General features: G+C 38.7%; 1 protein-coding gene and 2 non-coding genes across 3 annotated transcripts; all 3 read right to left on the bottom strand.

Moving 5' to 3' along the window:
- Window positions 1-6,676: 6,676 nt before the first annotated feature.
- On the bottom strand, window positions 6,677-19,904 carry LOC125074562. Its single transcript, XM_047685888.1, has 13 exons — window positions 19,639-19,904; window positions 19,240-19,399; window positions 17,438-18,894; window positions 16,808-16,926; window positions 16,177-16,310; window positions 12,308-12,415; window positions 11,774-11,903; window positions 11,244-11,382; window positions 10,929-11,150; window positions 10,108-10,247; window positions 9,644-9,763; window positions 8,909-9,120; window positions 6,677-8,700 (listed from the first exon to the last, which is right to left on the bottom strand). Exons 1-13 carry the CDS (start codon window positions 19,797-19,799, stop codon window positions 7,360-7,362), a joined length of 4,443 nt encoding a protein of 1,480 aa, XP_047541844.1. The 5' UTR covers window positions 19,800-19,904; the 3' UTR covers window positions 6,677-7,359.
- Window positions 9,462-9,543, bottom strand: Trnal-aag. Its single transcript has one exon. It is a non-coding gene; the product is annotated as a tRNA-Leu (tRNA).
- Window positions 13,933-14,014, bottom strand: Trnal-aag. Its single transcript has one exon. It is a non-coding gene; the product is annotated as a tRNA-Leu (tRNA).
- Window positions 19,905-20,242: the final 338 nt, after the last annotated feature.

The following is a 20,242-nucleotide window of genomic DNA, read 5'->3' as shown; positions in this document are numbered from 1 at the left end:
CGGTCCGTGAGTAAAACGAATCTTTGATTTATTAAGTAATCGTTTCATGAACAAAATATAATACGCTTCTTAACAATTCTTCAATAGTTTCGCTTAAAATTTTGATAAATTCCAGATCAGATCGATTCAAATTTCTAGTTTAGGCTCTGAAAGTTAACATATGCATAGATACAGGGTTAAATACATTACCCTCTTTACATAAATAGGTTAATTATAGATTTCATAATAGTGTAACGGTTTCAATAGGTTGTAAATATATTAAACTGTAAGATACGAACTTATATATAATATAAATTAACAAAACGAAATATATAAAAATTAATTTTTATATAAAGAAACGAGCGAGGCAAATAAATAAGTTTAGCTTTTCAATGAAAACCAATGCCCTGTGTGTGTGTGTCTTGATGTTCGGCTGTATATCCAGAAACGCAGTTGCTTTGGGTATATATTCATTGAAAAGTTATCTATGTATACAGAAGTATATAATTAGATGTTTAAATGTGTATAGACTCTTTACATCTAAGTAAATGTATTTTATGTAATTTAAAATTGAAAGGAGATATATGTTCAGTGAAATGTTTGCAAATATTAATCGTTGTCGAATCGTTACGATAGAATATTCATAAGCATATAAGCAGCCCGTAAATGTGTGGGACATTCATGCTGGGATAAAGACCTCCTCTCCCTTTGAGGAGAAGGTTTGGAGCATATTCCACCACGCTGCTCCAATGCGGGTTGGCGGAATACCCATGTGGCAGAATTTCGTTGAAATTAGACACATGCCGGTTTCCTCACGATGTTTTCCTTCACCGCCGAGCACGAGATGAATTATAAACACAAATTAAGCACATGAAATTTCAGTGGTGCCTGCCTGGGTTTGAACCCGAAATCATCGGTTAAGATGCACGCGTTCTAACCACTGGGCCATCTCGGCTCTCGATAGAATATTCAGCAATTGCAAAATTTCAAGTTAAAAATTATTGTCACAACTCCTTTATAGATCTGTTTAATCTCTCCGGAATATTTTATACCTTATTAGCGCGCTTACATGGATAGACGTCGTGTATGTTTTTTAGTAAATAGTTTGATACGTTATTATTCATCGAATTAATCCTTAGTTATCTGTGCACAGTCAGAAAAAAGACTTTGTCAATCGCACAGATAACTACAGATCGCTTTAAGTCTCGTAATTCAACGTGATTTTTTTTTTTATTTCAATGATGGACAATGGCGCGTCCACATTAAGACGGTTTGTTATCTGCGTGCTCAGTAAACGCAAGCCCTAATGATGAGGACGCGTTAAACTCCAGTGTAGGCGAGCGGAATTTGCAGTCAATGTTAACTGATATTTCTGTACGTTTTAACGATTCGTTTAAGCTTCAATTAATTATACGTAGAGGGAATAGTTTCTTTAATAACAAAAAATTACAAGACATTATCATAAATAAACACAGATATTCGCACCGATTCTGTTGCACTTACGTTTTGTAACAGAATAGACAGTTTCTCTTTAGTTCGGCCGAAACCGAAAGTCATATGAGACTGACCAATCCGTAAATGATTATGGACTATACGTTTTTTTTTAATTCCATTGATACTTCCCCCTTTTCTTATTTAATGTCCAGCGAAGCGGCTGAGTAAAATTTCTTATATATATATAATTTTATTTAAATATACTAACAATAGGGTTTCTGTAAGTACTTAATAGTTTGTAAATAAACCCTTGGCGAAATCTCTTAATGTTATTTATAAATAGATGTAATATTTACTTATGAACTGTTTGTTAGTAACGCTGTCCCGATTTGTGATGCAGTTGGTGTTGTTGGCAATATTGTAGTGTTTATATCTCATTCTGAAGTAACTTTATTTGTAAACATTAGCTTTGTTACTAGTTAACTCGTTTCCCGATTTATATACACGGATATGGATGATATAAATGTAATGTCTTATCGAGAAGTTCCTCTCAAATGCATCTTTTTGAAATTAAACCAAAAATAAACACACTTCAAATAATTATAGATTAATTCAAACCAAAGTATTTTTGTCACGTTTAATCAAAACAGGTATATTTTGTTGAAATTTAAATGGAACCAAACAGGAAGTAAACTTGTATTAATAAAAAAACATTTTCAAAAATCAGTTTCATGAACAACGGATATTGAAAAAGGATGAATTGGTCTTCTTTATAAATCGGTTAAAGACATCCGTGCCAGTATAATATCTATGTACTTAATACATCATGTAAATATACGAAAGCAACAATTTCTTTGATATAGTTTATGAGCGGTGGTGACCACTTACTGTCAGGTGTCTGTCCGCCTATCTGTCTTTAATAAACAAGTATCGATAGTTATTAAAATCGTTTTTCGTAACTATTGTGTAAGATGCTATATCCTCTCGAGTTGGGTGTTTTATATACCGTAAATCTTTGTTTATATATAACACTGTAGAATTGTAAATACCGTTAGATTGTTATCTATCTCGCGAGATTGTGAACTTCCGAAATATCGTGAACGGTGATTTAACTCAAAATAAAACGTCAAAAATTTCGAGGCTTATGATATTTCGGTTAGGTTAGGTTAGTTTTTATGATTTAACTGAAATTACGAAACATAATACGTTAAATTGTGAGCAGTATGTTAAAAGAGCGAGATAGAATATAATCTAACGGTTTCAATTTTACGGTGACATATATAAGTGCGAATGAGATATAAACAAATGGTATTTTTAAATTTATCGTACAAGTAAATTTACTTTAAACTCTGGAAAGATTATCAATGTCAGTTTAGTGACCGCTGATTGGTCGGTTAAGCGTCATCGGTTGCCATCGACCAATGACCGTTCAGATGTGTTGTTCTAGGTGTAGGATTAACAAGGAAATTGCTACTACTATGCTAGTCTTCAAAATTTAATTGAGTTCGTTATCTCAACCGTACCGATCAATCTCTTTCGTGTCTCCTCCATCCTCATCATTGGCGAAGTAATCTTTGCCCTGTCGGCACAACTAAAAGCCATTAAACTAAGAATTGAATTGACCGTTCAGATTTAAATTAATTCGATCAGTTTTCACGAATAAAGCGATATAGTTGTAATTTTGTACAAATAGGATATCGAAAAATGTTGCGTGTTAAAAAAATAAGAGGCTGTTTAAATTTCAAACAGTCACTCAGTACTGTTTTGTTGGGGTGAAGGGTGAGTGAGCCAGTGTAACTGTAAAGGAATGCAAATGTCTAATGGTGGTGGTGACCACTTACCATCAGGTGGTCCGTTAACCATTCCGCATCTTGTACATGCTTAAAATAAATAAATTTAATAATATATGTATAAGGTTTGTTGTTAAATTGTACTTTACCAGTTTGAAACGATTCTCGATGTCTTTTTTTCTTATTTTGTACAAATTACATTGAAATTAGTACGAGGTTGAGATTATATGTAATAAGATTATAATTATTGTAAATAAATAAATGTAAAATATGAATATATTATAATAATCTAATATGGAATCTTTGGAAATCATAGTACTGAGACGAGCCGGGCTCTGATGAAGCTGTACCGAGGCGAGCGCTGCGTCCGAATATTATTTGTGATTTTCAAATGTAATTATTATTTTTCTCACTGTCGCACTCAGAGTAATTAATTTACTTTAATTAAATACCTTAACGACTACATTACAACTTGATACATAATTAAAGTATAGACGAGAATTTTAAATTGTCAGTGAGATTGTGTTAAATTATTATTTTAAAGATAGTTTGGTATAGCAGTCGGAGAGAGAGTTGATATTTATCAATGATAAAGCTTATTTAAATACGATGAAACTTATTACGTATAGTTATTTAAATGATAATAATTTGTTTCACTGGCAATTTTTAACTTTAAGACGGAATGTAACAGCTATTTCGCCTCTATGGTACATTAACGTCAAATGTATTATTATTATTAAAAATATTATGCCTAAAAGAAATGATAACTTAGATAAGGGAAGGCAGACAGACAGAAAGACAGAAGCGGTTTATCCTCCCATAACAAGTTACCACTTCAAAAGTTAAATGACAGTTTTGCTTAACTTTAACTATATTTAACTCAAACTTTAAAGGACGTTAATAAACCACTAACGGCCTCTAAGAGGGAACGTAATCGTTAAGCCTCTGAGTGTGACAGTATAACTTAGCACGCTTAAAATAAAATATATATAATTTCAAGCTATCAAATCTGTATCCATGTGTTAGTCACTTCTGATTATATTATTTAGACTATCATAAGTAACGCTTGTTTATAAACTTGTAAGTTAATTTCTACGCGTACAATGAGTGAATTAACTATTTTGCTCGTCTCTTGAGTGTCGCAATAGCGTGTAGTCGTTTTGTAATCTTGATCGCACCGAAGCGGAGTCGCTCGCATCGTAATTACTAATGTTAAGTATTATCATGTAGATGTTCTATTTGAAATAAAATTATTTATAACTGTACTGTGGTTTTAATTTTAATGTGTAGAGACGCTGTCCGTCCCGTTCGTTGGAAGACTTGAGAAAACCGTTTTAGATGACCCAATAATGTTTTAATGACTACGTGTGATTTGTTATGTAATAATTGGTTATCAGTGTCTTGTACTGGTCTGTCTTTTGACGTGCTTTTCACGAAAAGTTTTTACTGTTCAGAGATATTGCTGCAAATACGATGAGTGTCGGCCAGTGGGTGATATTCGAATTAGACCATCATCGTTGCCGTTTTTCACCCCTAGTGAAATGTGAGATTTTGAAGGGCCCTCATAGACTGAGAAATGCGTTTTGTAGATTGTCTAAAATGTGCGCTTGATAGCGTTGGATTTGTTTTAAATTCAATTTGATAATTAATATTATTTAAGAGTAGCTGTTCCAATTTAACAACTTAGTGGTAATTATTCAACAATGATATAGGTATAAACCGACCTAAAAATCTAGGTATATCTAAAAACATTGCAACATGTAATGCTACTTAGAGCCTTAGTCATTGTCCGTCGAAACAATAAACACAAATGATTTGCGTACCGATAGAACTTGTAATATTTGAATGAGAGCAAAATTATTTAACTAAACCTTATCATACAAGAAGTATGTACAAGAATAAATATTTAACAATTGAGGCGACTTTCAAAAACTGTCAGAAAATCGAACAATAAAAAATACTTAAATTAGAAACTGCTAAATGTCGTTAAAGAACATTAATTCGAATTCAATCCACAGAGACTTATGTGTTATCACAAGAACGTCTACTGGAACCAACATGTCAATAAAACATTATAAAAAAATACGTGATATTTGCACTCGACCCTCTCAACCCAAATCGCCTCACGTAATGAATAATCATTTATATAATTTACGTATTTAATTACTTTTTAGAATCGTCTCCAGGACAAAGTAAAAAGTTTGAAAAGAAGAAGATTACTTAAGTATTTATTTTCTATAATATTCTAAGCTAAACTTGTGTGGGAGTTTAAACGAGACTCCCTACGAAGTTGAATAAAAAATAATGCCTATTTTATTTCAAGTTTATTGCTCTGATTATTAAAATATAAAACAAGCACTCTAGTTTTTTATATCTACTGAATGTGCTGAGCGTTGATTGTAACGACATTGCGTCACTGACGTTTGCAGTTTTGAGGACACAAAAACATGTTGCATGTCGCAGCAATATTTTTATTTTGTTTATGTTCAAAGGTCTACAAAACAAAGTGACAATCAAAAAATACATATGATTACACTTCTCATGATGTATACATGACATGCGTTTAATATTAACTACCAAGCAAATATATATATGTTTAGCGTACAGAAGTGAAATAGATTAAAAAAAGACAAGAATATAAGTTAGTAAAAACAATTTACTAACAAACCAAATAGTTCTAACTTCGAATTTATCTTAACATAAATAAATCACCAATTCATACATATTGAAGTAAATTACTTACTCAGTTGAGCTTACAAATCCAAATAAAACACAAATAACACTTATAACAAATTACAAGTCGCGCCAATGTTGACCTTACTGTTCGCGCCTAAAAAGCAAAAGTAATGACGGCTTGATACAGTTTCGCGCGCTTTTGTTTTATTTTTTTTATTTTAATCATTCCAACCAGTTGTATAGTTAAAGGAATCTCCTAAATATATATTGTTAAGTTTGTGTTATTTAATCTATTTAAAAATATTTTTTAAACAATTTTTAGGGTGGAACGGTCGGTAAAAATATCGTAATTAGAATTAAGACTATTGTAAGAGATACACATAAGGCGAGTGGCTAAGAACATTGGTTCTAGAGGTCGGAAGACAAAAGGTCTTACAGTTGGGCAGGCGACTGTTTGAACGAGGGATGGAAAATTGTATGCATTGCAGGATATAAGCCCATGAAAGAAGTGAGCTTGCTCTATAAAAATTTAAATTCTGTGTGTACGACTTAAGTTCGTGACATTTATTATCAGTGTAAGAAAGATGATATAAAAATCTCTTTTGATCTATATACACGTTCAAGTCTATCAATGTGAACACACACACACTACGGCGCGTTCTATTCGTAGATAATAACATTTTTAATGTAAAACTATAAACGCATTTTTCTTTACGAAATGAAAACAAAGTTGAGGCTACAATTCATGAAATCAAACAAAAATTACACTAAATACATTTATTACAGAACGCATTTCGTTACACATAAGTCATTACATAAGTTTACTGTTCGTCGCTAAACTTCCCAACGGCGCAGCCGATATACAATTGCTATAAAATGTCGAATATGGCTGAAGACCACTGACACATAATTGTCGCCATGATAGGTTTACATTTAGCACACTCACGTACTCCAGTGGTTAGGACTGCAATTATTAAAGGCCTCCAAAGAGAAGATGAAACGTATGTTACTATACATGTATGTTTTGTTCAAGATGACAACTTTTTCTATAAATTAATTTAATTTTGACTGCCATATATAATTACATCGGTAATCGAATTTTCACAACAAATTCAGATGAATAAAACTTAACGAAAATTAATTTAATTAATACTAAAATTTATTCAGACTGAGAGGATTGAAGACAAATAAAGAGCTGACATTGATTCGACGCGATGTCATTGGTCGAGATCTCCAATAATCTATGATATTCATTACGGAATCGCGACAATATGGCGTTTTTGACAATATGAACTTTGGAAGTCAAGTCAAGTGGAAAAGTGTTGTATTCAAATTGATATACATTAATCTAGAACCGTTTGCAGTAAAATGATAGAGCTGTTAGCAAATCGCATCTTTATCCTTCGATTGGAACCGGGTAAACTGTAATTATACATCTATGTGCTTAGTAAATTCAATATTCTTATTCAAATGGGACGCTTCATTTCCTATCATCCAGCACTGGCTGTCTTATTCTCCTCGAGCGCGTTGTTGGTTTCTCTTGCGGCAATTTCCCAGGACTCGTCGCTCTTTTCAGCGTCCTCTTGTCTTTAATACCCTGGACTGACCCAGTTTCGACCCTGGATCTCGAGCGCAGTTTGCTCTCCACCTGTGAGTTCTCCTTGCCTTTCGGCGTCGAAAATTCAGCTTCCAAATTTTTAACAACACGTTTTGAGTAAGTTTTCATTGAAGTCATCGGAGTGAAGAACTGTTCGGCCGGAGTGGACTGACAAGGTGTGAAAAATTCCCCATTTTCTTCTGACTTCGGTGTGAATACGTTGAACGATTGATCAATGGACGGCTGCTGTATTACTATCTCCGGTCTAGACCGGGTCGGTCTGGGCGTCATCTTCTCCAAAACTGGTTTGGAAGTCACTGGAACCGGAATTTTGAATTGATGTTTTTTGGGTTTAGCTTTCTCCTGTCTCTCTTCCGTACTCACGTCGTCAAAGTTCAGTTTGATGACTTTGCGTTTCTTTGGTAAATCTTCGGCTTTGACTACGACAACCGTGTCTGTTTTTGGTACAGCGTTCTTTGTTTCCGGTGTCGTCTGCGGCTCCGCGAGCACAACGGGGCTTAACTTGAGGCTTTCCAATTCGTTCTCTAAGCCCGTTTCTTTGGGCACCTTGGTGCTTTCTCTCAACTGCGCCGAGGCCACCATGAGATTTGAGATTTCGTTTTGTAAGTAAACGTCAATATTCTTATCATCCGCTACGAGTTCGTGGATCCTTATCAACGTGTCGTCCGACTTTCCGATCTCACCTCGGGACAGTTCGAAGAGACACAACTCTATCAAGAACTCCAGCTGAACGCTCCGGAAGTGACTCTCGGCAATTTCTCTCGTTATTTCGACAACTGTCTCGTCGTATTTCTGGCCGTAGTCATCAAAGATGTGTTTCAACTTAATCTCTGCCAAGCCGAAGGCTTTCGTGGCGCCGTCGAAGTAGTTCTGCGCGATATCGAACTCCTTCGCCCGATAGTACATCGAGGCTTCGAGATGACAGATGAGGCACGCGACTATGGCGCAGTCGGGCAGCGCGCAGGCGTGGCACTCGCAGGCGCGCGGGTGCCGCAGGGAGGCGGGCGTGCGGGAGGCCGGGATGGCGGTGCAGGGCAGCGACGGGCTCACTTGCGTCCTCTTGAACATGCTGTCCAGCATGGACTCCAGCTGCTCCCGCTGCGGGGTGAACTCCTCGCGCTTCGGGGTCTCCGCGCGACCGACCGACGCGTCGCTCGACGAGCGCAGCCCGAGGATGTATTTGAGACGATTGTCGATTTTGACCTGAGAATAGAGTATTGTTTCTATTTATTTAAGCGCTACTGCGTCGTGTAGGGACAGCTCCGTATCTGTTGCATTAACGTATTTCGGAAACTGATTATTTATTAAGCAATAAATAACCGGAGGAACCACAAAAATATTCCCATCCCCTCTTTCATAAACGCAAACATGCGCACATATATTTGTATATAAAGGAGAGTCGGGACCGCACCTGCGCGTCGTCCGCGCGCGCGGCGTCCGTGCACAGCGCGTAGAGCAGCGCGCAGCGCAGCGCAGAGCAGCGCGGCAGCGCGGGCGCCGCGGCCGCGGCCGCCCGGCGTAGCAAGCGCAGCGCGCGGCCCTGCGCGCCGGCGCGCACGCTGGCGCCGCCCAGCGCCGCCCGCGCCGCCAGCGCCCACGCGCGCCGCCCGCTCCAGCGCGGCGCTGCGCCGCGGGAACATGTCGATATTCAATTCGAGTCGGTCGAACGGAGCAGAGTGAGGTCTGCTCGTAAATTTCAGTCGTACCAAAAATATCTCTGTGAGCAATTTCAGAGAGGCCTCCGCCTTTGCCATGTAATATTCATTCGGCACATATTCTCCTCCGAACGACAAATCAGACAAATATATGACCGAATCAAACGTATAGTTTACGAGATCGGTAATGAGACTACTTCGAGCGTTTCTTGACTAGAAAGATCTTTTACTTTTTATGATAAAAATATATTAAAAGTTTATATACAAATAAATGGAGCAGTGTTTTACACGAGATTTGCAAAACGTATCTGGCAGCGGTGGGATTCGAACCCACGCCTCCGAGGAGACTGGTGCCTTAAACCAGCGCCTTAGACCGCTCGGCCACGCTACCGACGAACGTACGTCGCATATATCGGAACTGACTCCACCGAGCTCTCTCTGAACCAATTCGTTACGATTGCTTCAGTCGACAGATAATAAAATATACGAACAATTGTTGGAAGCAGCGAGGTAGTGACGCTGCAGACCGTTGACCGCACTCAGCTTACTCAGACCCGAGTCGGGACTGAGCAGCGCCTGGGCCTCCATCAGACGACCCGTGGACAATTGAACTGAAAATTGTTATAATATTTAATAATACACACCTGCGAATCATTTCGGTTCTAAAATATGAGTACAAAAAAAGTGATGCCCTCTATCATTATTTCAAATGAGCCACCCGGTCAGACATGTACATAATACGGTACTGCAAGATTATTAATCATTCCTCATACCGTCGCTGCGCCATCAACCTTGGGAACTAAGATGCATAATCCCATGTCTGTATTTACACTGACTCACTGAGCTTTAAATATAATAATTGTCTCCACCGGTCGCCTGCTGCTGCTCTCGTGAGCTCGCCCCTCGCCCACTCACGAGTGCAGCAGTGCCTTGTAACGCTATGGGGTTGCCTCACGGTTGGCGTCCTCGTGCCGCGCGTGCGCGCGCAGCGAGTGCGCCTGCGCCGCGCGCAGCAGCCGCGCCGCCGCGCCCCTGCCGGCCCCGCCGCGGCTCCAGTACATCTGCAACAGCCGCCTTGTTACGCTTCCTCGCAAACTACATTGTAACCCTAATATTATGAATTCGAAACTGGATTTGTCTATTGAGACTATAACGCTTTCACGGCCTATATACTCAATGTATAAGTTGTCAAGGGAAACCTGACGGGGGTCAGGGGCGGCCGGTCTAGCGCCTAGAGATACTAGTGCCGTGTGAAGGATAAACCACTTCATTAATTTCTAAAATGTCTGTAATTACACCGACTCGCTCACCCTTCACAATGACGCATCAAAACCGGTAATTGAGTGCTACTATGATGTTATTTTTATTTTTTTGCTTAAAACCTAACCACAACTGAACCAATTCTAGTATATAATGGTTACAGTCGTCGGTAGCGTGGCCGAGCGGTCTAAGGCGCTGGTTTAAGGCACCAGTCTCCTCGGAGGCGTGGATCCCACCGCTGCCAGATCCGTTTTGCACATATTTTTATTTGAAATGTTATTTTTTTTTTTCTTTTGATAGTAGTTTAACTACAATTTAAATAATATATAGTCAGTCCTGTAGTACGTTGAGATTGAATGACGATTTCTTGTAGAAACTCTTGCGATTAAGCGCGCTAGTTATCGCGCAAGCTTAAATATAGTGACTAACTCAGTCTAAATCAAGCTAGATTCTACTGGGAGTATCGGTAGGAAAATGATTGTTATTTCTCTCGAAAGCCCCGACACCCCTCCAAACATCAACGAGACCGCTCCTCGGCCCGCGTCGCAGGGTCGCCACTGGAAGAGTATCGCACGCACCGCCAGCTCGCACAGGAAGGCGATCGCGGCGTCCACGCAGCGCGGCCCGCGCAGCAGGGCGGCGGCGCGGGGCGCGGCCCGCCACGCCAGCGCGTCGAGCGCCGGGCGCCGCGAGCGCGCCGCGCGCAGCAGACGGCCCGCGCCGCGCAGCAGCGCCTCCCTGCGGACGCCACCGTTAGTGCGCTCGGGCCGCGGGGCCGCGGGGCCGCGGGGGCGCGGGGGCGCGGGGGCCGGGCGCGGGAACTGAGCTCACTCGTCGCCGACGAGCTCGGCGAGTTCGCAGCACGCGTGCGCCAGCTGCAGCCCGTCGCCCAGCCGCCGCAGGAGCAGCAGCTGCTGCGTCGACACCTGGAACAGCTGCAGGCCGTGTCGGACGAGGGACGCTGACGTCTCTGAAAAACGTCATTTCGTTTCTCTTTACAAGTAAGATAATTTTATTATTTTCGTTTTTGGTAATAGCTTCGCCTTCAATATCTACTCGAAATTAAATATATTACGTTAATTATTAAAACTCTAACGTTCAGTATTGAATTTACAATTGGCGAACTGATTTATTATTGGAGCTGTTGCGCCAGTGACCGCCTGCAGCACCACTCGCGTTCTAGAATCGGTCATCGGGTGTTAGGCATAAAGTGGCGTTAATCCTTCCTCGAAGTTCAAACTGGCTTCATTCCAAACTTCATCAAATTCGGTCCAGCGGCTTGCCCGTGGAGGAGCAACAGAGGGAGCAAGTTTGGCATTCATAATATTAGCACAGGGTATCGCTCGGGCATGCCCCCCTACCGGCGCGGTCCCGGGGGGGCGCGGCGGCCAGCGCGCGGGAGAGCGCGGCGACGGCGCGGCGTGCGAGCGAGACGGCGCGATGCTCCTGCTCCACCGTGCGCGACACCTCCGCCTGCTCCGGGTCGAGCGTCTGTAACAGGGGGGTAATAGTACTTGTAAATGGAATAGTCCATTTGATACTTTGACAGATTGACCACCGGATGGTAAGTGGTCGCTTTCTCCCATACACATGTTCACTGGAGGTGCTGTAACTGTACCTACTACGACGCCATTCTTGGGAGAATTCAAACAGGAATACTAAAATACCAAATGCTGCTGTTTGACGGCAGAATATATAACCAAATATAATAGTGGGTGGTACCGAGACCTGCTTGTACAAAGCACTACCACCGCATAAACTTTACATAATAAAACACCTTGTAAATTAAAAGATCGCCTTCAAAAACGAAATACAAATATCAAAATTAACACAGCGATCTATACTTGTATAAAACATCCGCTACACAAATACCGGCACACATTTTATAAGCTTACATTTTCCGCGACCTTCCACCCGTACTTCTGACTCGCATCCGCGATGTCGTACTCCGACTGGAGGCACATCAGGGCGGCGTGCACTATCGTCTCTTGGAAGGTGTTTGCCTGAAAATAATAATAACAGAGACTTATATACTCGGCCTCACACACTACGGGTCTATGTTTAACATTTATTTTACAGTTAGTAATAATATGCATGTCTCATATACTCAATTCCAACTATAAGAGGAGAAGAGCCAAATAAACATCATTTGACAGCAAATTGACGCGACCTCATTGGTCGAGAGTTCGATTAATCTATGATATTCACTATGGATTTACGAAGCAACGGCATTTTGAACGTCGACGAGACTGTTATCGGAATTTTGGAAGTAAAATTATAGTGGAAATAAGTAGTCGAAGTGTTGTATTATAAATAAACATATATTTATCATAAAATCTTAACAGTGCGCAACACAGCTGAATTATTAGCAAAATGCATGAAATACTTAAATCTAAGTTTTGTTTATCTTTTTTCCGACTTCCATTGGAATAGACCCTATATTTAAAGGTCCCTCTTGAATCACTCTGTTGATGAAAACTACATTAAAATCCTGACGTAGTTTAAATGATCTAAGCGTATAGACGTGAAGCGACTTTGTTTCATACTATGTAGAGATATACCCAAGCATTTTATTTGTCAGGGGGTTCACGGCCGTACCGTAAGTTTAGAGGGCCCTGGGCTAACACTACTTAGGGGCCCACCTAAGACATATCTGAACGTAAACGGAACCATACGACCTGTTTAATTTAATTAAGTTATGGATTCTTTCGCATTATCGTCTATTTTTGACTTTGACTTGGCTTAGCCTCCTTGAATCCACGGAGCCCTGGGCTGAAGCCCAAAAAGCCATATGGTAGATTCCGCCCTGAAGGAGTTAAAGTGGGCGGGGTTTATAACCGGATCTTATTATGTTTAAAATATAGAGAAATTAATTTGTAACAAAATTTAAATTGACAACATAACCTTACTTCAAATCAAATCAAATCAAAATATACTTTATTCAAGTAGGCTTTTACGAGCACTTTTGAATCGTCATTTAACAAACTATATTAAGTGAAGCTACCACCGATTCGCATGTAGATTCTACCGAGAAGAACCGGCAAGAAACTCAGTAGTTACTCTTTTTCAACATCTAAAAATACAGTCACGTTAGTTAAATACATTTATATATGTATGTTATGTCTCCTGCCTGGAAGTCAAAGTTTAATAAAACATTAATTTTTTTTTTTTATGTCAAAAGGTGGCAAACGAGCAGGAGGCTCACCTGATGGAAAGTGACTACCACCGCCCATGGACATCTGCAACACCGGGGGGCTTGCAGGTGCGTTGCCGGCCTTTCAGGAAAGAGTACGCTCTTTTGTTAAAGGTTCCCAAGTCGTATCGGTTCGGAAAAACCGCCGGCGAATATACAGTAACTAAAATGGCGAAAAATAATAACTACTGAGTTTCTTGCCGGTTGTTTTCGGTAGAATCTACTATCCGAAGCGGAGGCAGCTTAACATTTAATTCAATAATGTGACGTTACGTTTCAAAAGTAGTCTTATGAGCCTACGTTACAAAAATATGTGCAAAACGTATCTGGCAGCGGTGGGATTCGAACCCACGCCTCCGAAGAGACTGGTGCCTTAAACCAGCGCCTTAGACCGCTCGGCCACGCTACCACATGACTACTATGATAAAAATATACATATAATTCTATATATAAAAATATATATATCTAAAAATAATGAATATAACAGTAGTTTCGTCACAAAACTAATTACCAATAAAAAATGCGACGACCTCCGCGGTCGGATTCGATTCCCGGCCGAGTCGATGTAGAAAAAGTTCATTAGTTTTCTATGTCGTCTTGGGTCTGGGTGTTTGTGGTACCGTCGTTACTTCTGATTTCCCATAACACAAGTGCTTTAACTACTTACATTGGGATCAGAGTAATGTATGTGATGTTGTCCGATATATTACTCTGTCTAAAGACTAAACGCTCTTTGCTCTAAGTTACTTCAACCCCTTTACGAAATCCCTCCTAAAGTCCCTCGCCCTATAAATGATGAATGTCTGTTGACGTTTTTGTTTAGTTCATTTTGTTCTTTTTTACGTAAATATATTAAAATAAGTCGTGAATAGTCCAACTGAGTCTCATATTTTATTATATACTTAGATTAGAATACTAATAATTCTTTTTAATTTACCCTGTAATTAACTCTTAATGTTTGTGTTGTTCTAGGTTAAGGTTTAACAAGGAAATTGCTACAAGTATACTTGTCTTCTGTCTTGAGCTGAGATGGCCCAGTGGTTAGAACGCGTGCATCTTAACCGATGATTTCGAGTTCAAACCCAGGTAAGCAACTCTGAATTTTTATGGGCTTAATTTGTGTTCTATAGTGAAGGAAAACATCGTGAGGAAAGCATGTGTCTAATTTCAACGAAACTCTGCCACACATGTATTCCACCAACCCGCATTGGAGCAGCGTGCTCCAAAACCTTCTCCTCAAAGGGAGAGGAAGCCTTAGCCCAGCAGTGGGAAATTTACAGGCTGTTAATGTAAAAATGTAATGTAATACTTGTCTTCAAAATTTAATTGAATTTATTATCTCAACCGTACCGATCAATCTCATACGTGTCTCCTCCATCCTACGTGACATTGGCGAAGTAATCTGTGCCCTGTCGGCTCAACTAAAAGCCATTGCACTAAGAATTCGATTGAACTAAACGCTCATTGGTCGAGTGTGACGTCATCAGCTTCAACCGACCAATGGGGAATCAGTAGTAAATGTATTAAGAAACTCGAAATTTATTCTAGACCAATCATGAAGTCAAAAGTGATATGTGACGTCGACTATCCATAGGAATATTAAATGCAATAGTAACTCTGTCTGTCTGTCTGTTACGGCTAAGCCACTGAATTGGCGTCCAGGCCTATTCTGTTAGCTAATTGTCTTTCTATCGCAATCGAAACGAAACGTCATCGTTGCCGTTCAACCGTTTTCATATTTGCGTTTCGGTCGACGTTTGATCCGATAACCGTTATATGTTAGTTACCCCCTGATATTGATGTGGTGACTTAAACTTCGAAAATCCTCTCGAGGGGGTGGGGAGTGTTTAAATTATGAACGAAGTTTATAAGTTTATATTATGAAGTTTCCAGAACCGGATATGGTTTGTTTGGAGGCCCCGGGGCCACAAAAGAGTGGACGCCCTGGGCAACAGAGGAGTCTAGGCTCCGTATTATTATTTTACAAAATAATTTGAACAATTACTGTTTGTATCGGTGTATTTTAAAACAGTAATTAGTAATATTATTATATTTTGATTATATCCAGATATCTAAACATATATTACATTCAAATTCTTAACTCGTCGGAACCTTTATTGGGGGGGGCCCTCTCTTGTGGAGGCCCAGGGCTGGTTACCCTCCACTAAATCCCGCCCTGGGAGTTTCATAATGCCGTGGGATCAGTTATTAATAAATAATAATACACACACACACGCACACACACACACACACACTCACACACACACACACACACACACACACACACACACACACACACACACACACACGCGTAAAATTTTTTCCATTTCCATTTTTAATTTTAAAAATAAGTTAAATATTTATTAGTTTATAATTGTATGTTTCGATATATGTATATCCAGGAGGAGGAGCGGGTATTTTGAGATACAGGTCTAACCTACTTCAAAATTCCTATAACTATTGCTGTACAAACTGATTTAAACAATAAATGTTTTATTAAAAAAAATAATAATAATAATAACATTTATCTAAAACTAGTATTTACTAAAGTTAGCAACGTACGTTACTCACTTGCTTGGCGTCGAAGTGCTCCAAGAGTTGCTTGACGATTTCCCTGTAGCTGTCGTCGTGTATCGTCCGCACGGCCGTCGGCGTCTCCATGACTATCTCGAAGAGCGTCCATTGTAATGTTTCCTTGCTTTCATCTGAAAATTAAAGCCAGCTCTTTAGCAAGAAAGACATCAGCCACTTTTTTATAGCCACGAATCCCCCCCCCCCCCCCCTAAGACGAGGGTAAAAGCACTGGCGAAAACTAGTAATATACAATAAATTTGTACGGGAATTCGCACGTAGGTGCGCGCGTGTTTGCGTGTGTAGGTGGTGTAGACAATCTAACCACACGAGAAGTTAAACCAAATAATTAAACAGTTTTGACATCGAACTGATGCGATGTCATTGAATAAAAGTATTTCCGAGTAAGGGTATACCCGTAGTGTTGTAGTACAAATTACAAACAAGTAGTAGTATAATATACTACTACAACAAACAGTTACTACACAGTTACTACAGTACAATATCAAATTTTTCTTATCTTTAAAAAGCTAACTTCTAAAGCCTCTAGTCCCCTTGGTCCCTACTACAGCTACGTTGCTACACCAATAGGATAGACAAATAGGATGAGAGACTAAATTTAAATAATTACCTTTGACCCATTGATGTTTGCCGTTGACCAAATCGTTCAGAGACTTCCACACGCCGGCGATCGGCACGATGGACGGCCACAGCTTCACGTACATCGCGAACTCGTGTTTTAAGAGGGCGCTGAAACAAAGAGTACATTGGAAGAAGAAATTATCTTAAATTTCTAACGTCTTTCTCCCTCTTTTTGCAGTAGAGGCAAAGAGAGAGAGAAAGACAGAAATAGTTTATTATAAAGTCAAGCTGATAGTAAAGCAACAGGCATGCCCATCTTCAAGGGTTCGAAGGATGCGAAAACCCGGGTGTTGCGCGTGGGGAGCGCTTCGCCGATGATAATCAAGTCTTGGACCATTTAAATCTCTTTTGGCGTGAGGGGATTTTAAGACGGAGCTGGCAAGACGCTGTTAATGTCTCACTGTTGGACTTAGCCTTCTCCCCTTTTAAGGGTTTTGAGCTCATTGTATCATGCTGCTCCAACATGCATGCTGATACACATGTGATAGAATTTCATCCAACAGATTCGAATGAAGGCTTACTAATGATGTCCCTGGGCTTGAACCCGCAATCCCTGTCAGATCACTTCTGTCATTGACCGTATCCATATTTAAAACATAAATAACTGTACTAAGCTTACCTGAATGTTAAACTCTTCATAAATGGCTTCAAATCCCCATAACAGCTGTCATCATACAACGACTTGCATACTTCTAAGACGGACATGATTTGTAATTCATTGCTTTCACTATCAGCGTCTTCCGTCACACTCTTCAAAGCTTTCGCCTTAATATCCATTACTAAACTCATGAACTTCTCCGAACAAAGACCTTCGGGTAACGAGAAGATTAAACTCAAGTATGCGTTCTTCAATGATTCCTCAAAGCTTTTAAACTCAAGCTCACAAATACTTTTATTATACAAAGCTCGGCTGATATTCTTCAATTCAACGTCACTTTTAATATTATTCAACTCATTTTGAAGATAAATCTCGAATAACTTTATCGAATATTCGTAGCACTGGGATTTGTTTAACGTTATCGCTGTATTGTGTACGTCAGTTTGGAGTTTCCTGAAGCATTTCTCTTGATTGACACACCCTAGTGTCTTTAAATCTTTCAGTATTACATATTGTTGTTCAACCAAGGCGTAATAGGTGGTTAGAATATTCATCATTGGTATATTTTGGTTCATTGACATAGTTATGAAATGTTTTACGAGGAACGACAGACGTAATCCATCATGCAAGCCAGATTTCACGCTGCAGTTCTCACATTTCACTATTTGGTTGGTATTCTTTAATTTTTCCAACAAAACCAACATCAATTTTATATTACTTTGAATTATATTTTCATTAAAACTATTCTTATTGAGATTATTAACTTTATACTCAATGAATAACCTCAGTAATTGACTCATAAATGGATATGTTGCATGCATAGTGTGTTTATAGCCTAATTTCTCAGTCATTTCGCACGACATACACAGACTATTAAAAATATTTTCTATTAAGTTAACGTCAGTTTGCTCTTTAAATATGAAACAAAATGAATTCAAAAAGTATGTTTGAAAACAGTGGAATATATCAGATCGGTGGCCGAGTAAAGAAATACAGACCCTCGTCACAGAATCTAAGACTGAATCCTTAAAATGAATCTTCGAAGCATTCTCTGTAATAATGTATAAGCAGTCGTTAAACTTAACGTATAAATCAAGAGCCTCTTTCTCGGATAAACTTTTAAATGGTTTGAGATCTTTATTGGATATGCATTCAAATATCTTCCTGAATGATTCATTGAGTTCTTTCGCTGCCAAATCGCTGTAGATGTAATGAAGTTTTTTAACGAGGAATACTAATAAAGTTGAACAAAATAGAACAGTATCATATATCATTACAACTTTAACGACATCGTCTATCAGTCTTGATAACAATTTCGATACTGGCATTCTTTTGGTTTTTAACTTCTCTATATAAGTGAGTCGATCAGCTATAATGCTCCAATACGTTTTGTAATATTCCTTGAGTAAGCTGTCATGTTCGTATTCGAGCGGCATGAAAGATAACTTCAGTACAAGTTCGGGTGGCAACGGAGAGTTCTGTAAATAAAAACAATTGTCTCAATAACACTCTCAATTTGAGACCTGAATGAAGTCAAGAGAAAGCATTTTATCACAAATCCAGAGTGATGTAATAGATTAATCAAGCTCTCGACCAATGATATCGCTTCAATTTCCTGTTAAATGCCGTTTATTTGGCTTTTCTCCTCTTACGATTTTGGACTAGATAATTGTTAGGAAATGATGTATTTGTTAATATTTCTTACATTATCAATGTTTATGGCCTTTTTATGGACTTACCATCAGGTTTATGGCCACTTACCATCAGATTGTCCATTTGCCTACTCATAAACCTTTTATAAATTAAATAAAAACAATGTTTACCTGCTTAATAACATATTTATGTACATGGTATACACAGGCTAGCGTCTTAACTTGCTCCGGTCCCTCCAGAGTGCGTGTGTGTCTGACACATTCTATTGTCAATCTTAAGAGTTCCTTGTTGTCGATTCTCTCTCGCCATGTGGACACTTTTTCTAAATTTCTGAAATAATTATAAGACGTATTAATATCACTATTAATTTTTGACTTAAAATATTTCAGAAACTTAATTTGAGCCACGTGAGCTCTTAGATAACTCCACGATACAATTCATTCAATTTAAATCCTCATAAGATTAATTATAGTATTACGTATAAGAAAAAAATATTTAGAGAAATCAACTAAGACAAATGTCTGAAACTACTCATAAACTAATATTAGCTTAATTATAGATAAATTCACCTGCACAATGTACACAACACGTTCAAGGAAAACGAGTTTTTATCTTTTGTAGATAACTTTCTTAATATTTCACAGTACTCATTATAACTTTTAGCTAAATCATATTTATCACTTTCCACGCCGTTTGCTTTCAAGTTTGCGACGAATTTATTCGCATCCATTATTTTTACTGATAGTTACATTTCATTTAAAAATTAAGCTACAATAACACTCCGTCGGTTCAGATAGTTATTTTTGTTTGAAATTTCAAAGTTCCAGCCGTTAAAAATCGTGTTGTCAACTGTCACATTTATTAAATTACAATAAGTATACTATACGTACATCGTACAATACACACACATAAAGGTCGATCTACACTAGCAATATAGTTATTATTATTTTTCACTAACACTATTAAAAAAGGCATTCATTTAATAATCACTGAAGTAGTAACTTTCATAGTTTCGATATAGATTGATAGTGTATTTTTCTGTTTTTCAATTTATATTTTTATTACACGCACAAAATTGAGAACAAAAAGTAGAATGCTTAAAACTAACAATATTAATAAAAAATATTCAAATCTTAAAACAGAAGTAATGCCTCGACTTAGTTTCAATAGAAA

The sequence above is a fragment of the Vanessa atalanta genome, chromosome 28 (assembly GCF_905147765.1).
Source record: "Vanessa atalanta chromosome 28, ilVanAtal1.2, whole genome shotgun sequence".
Taxonomy (NCBI): domain Eukaryota; kingdom Metazoa; phylum Arthropoda; class Insecta; order Lepidoptera; family Nymphalidae; genus Vanessa; species Vanessa atalanta.
This window is presented reverse-complemented; position numbering and strand designations above follow the sequence as displayed.

Bases quoted from the DNA above. Each gene is read 5' to 3' on its own strand.
- LOC125074562 (XM_047685888.1), bottom strand. From the start codon at position 19,799: ATGGATGCGAATAAATTCGTCGCAAACTTGAAAGCAAACGGCGTGGAA. The intron at 18,895-19,239 runs GTAAACATTGTT...TTTTATTTACAG, and splicing joins ATAAATATGTTATTAAGCAG to AACTCTCCGTTGCCACCCGA. The intron at 9,121-9,643 runs GTTCGTATATTT...CCCGCGGCGCAG, and splicing joins CCTCGCTGCTTCCAACAATT to CGCCGCGCTGGAGCGGGCGG.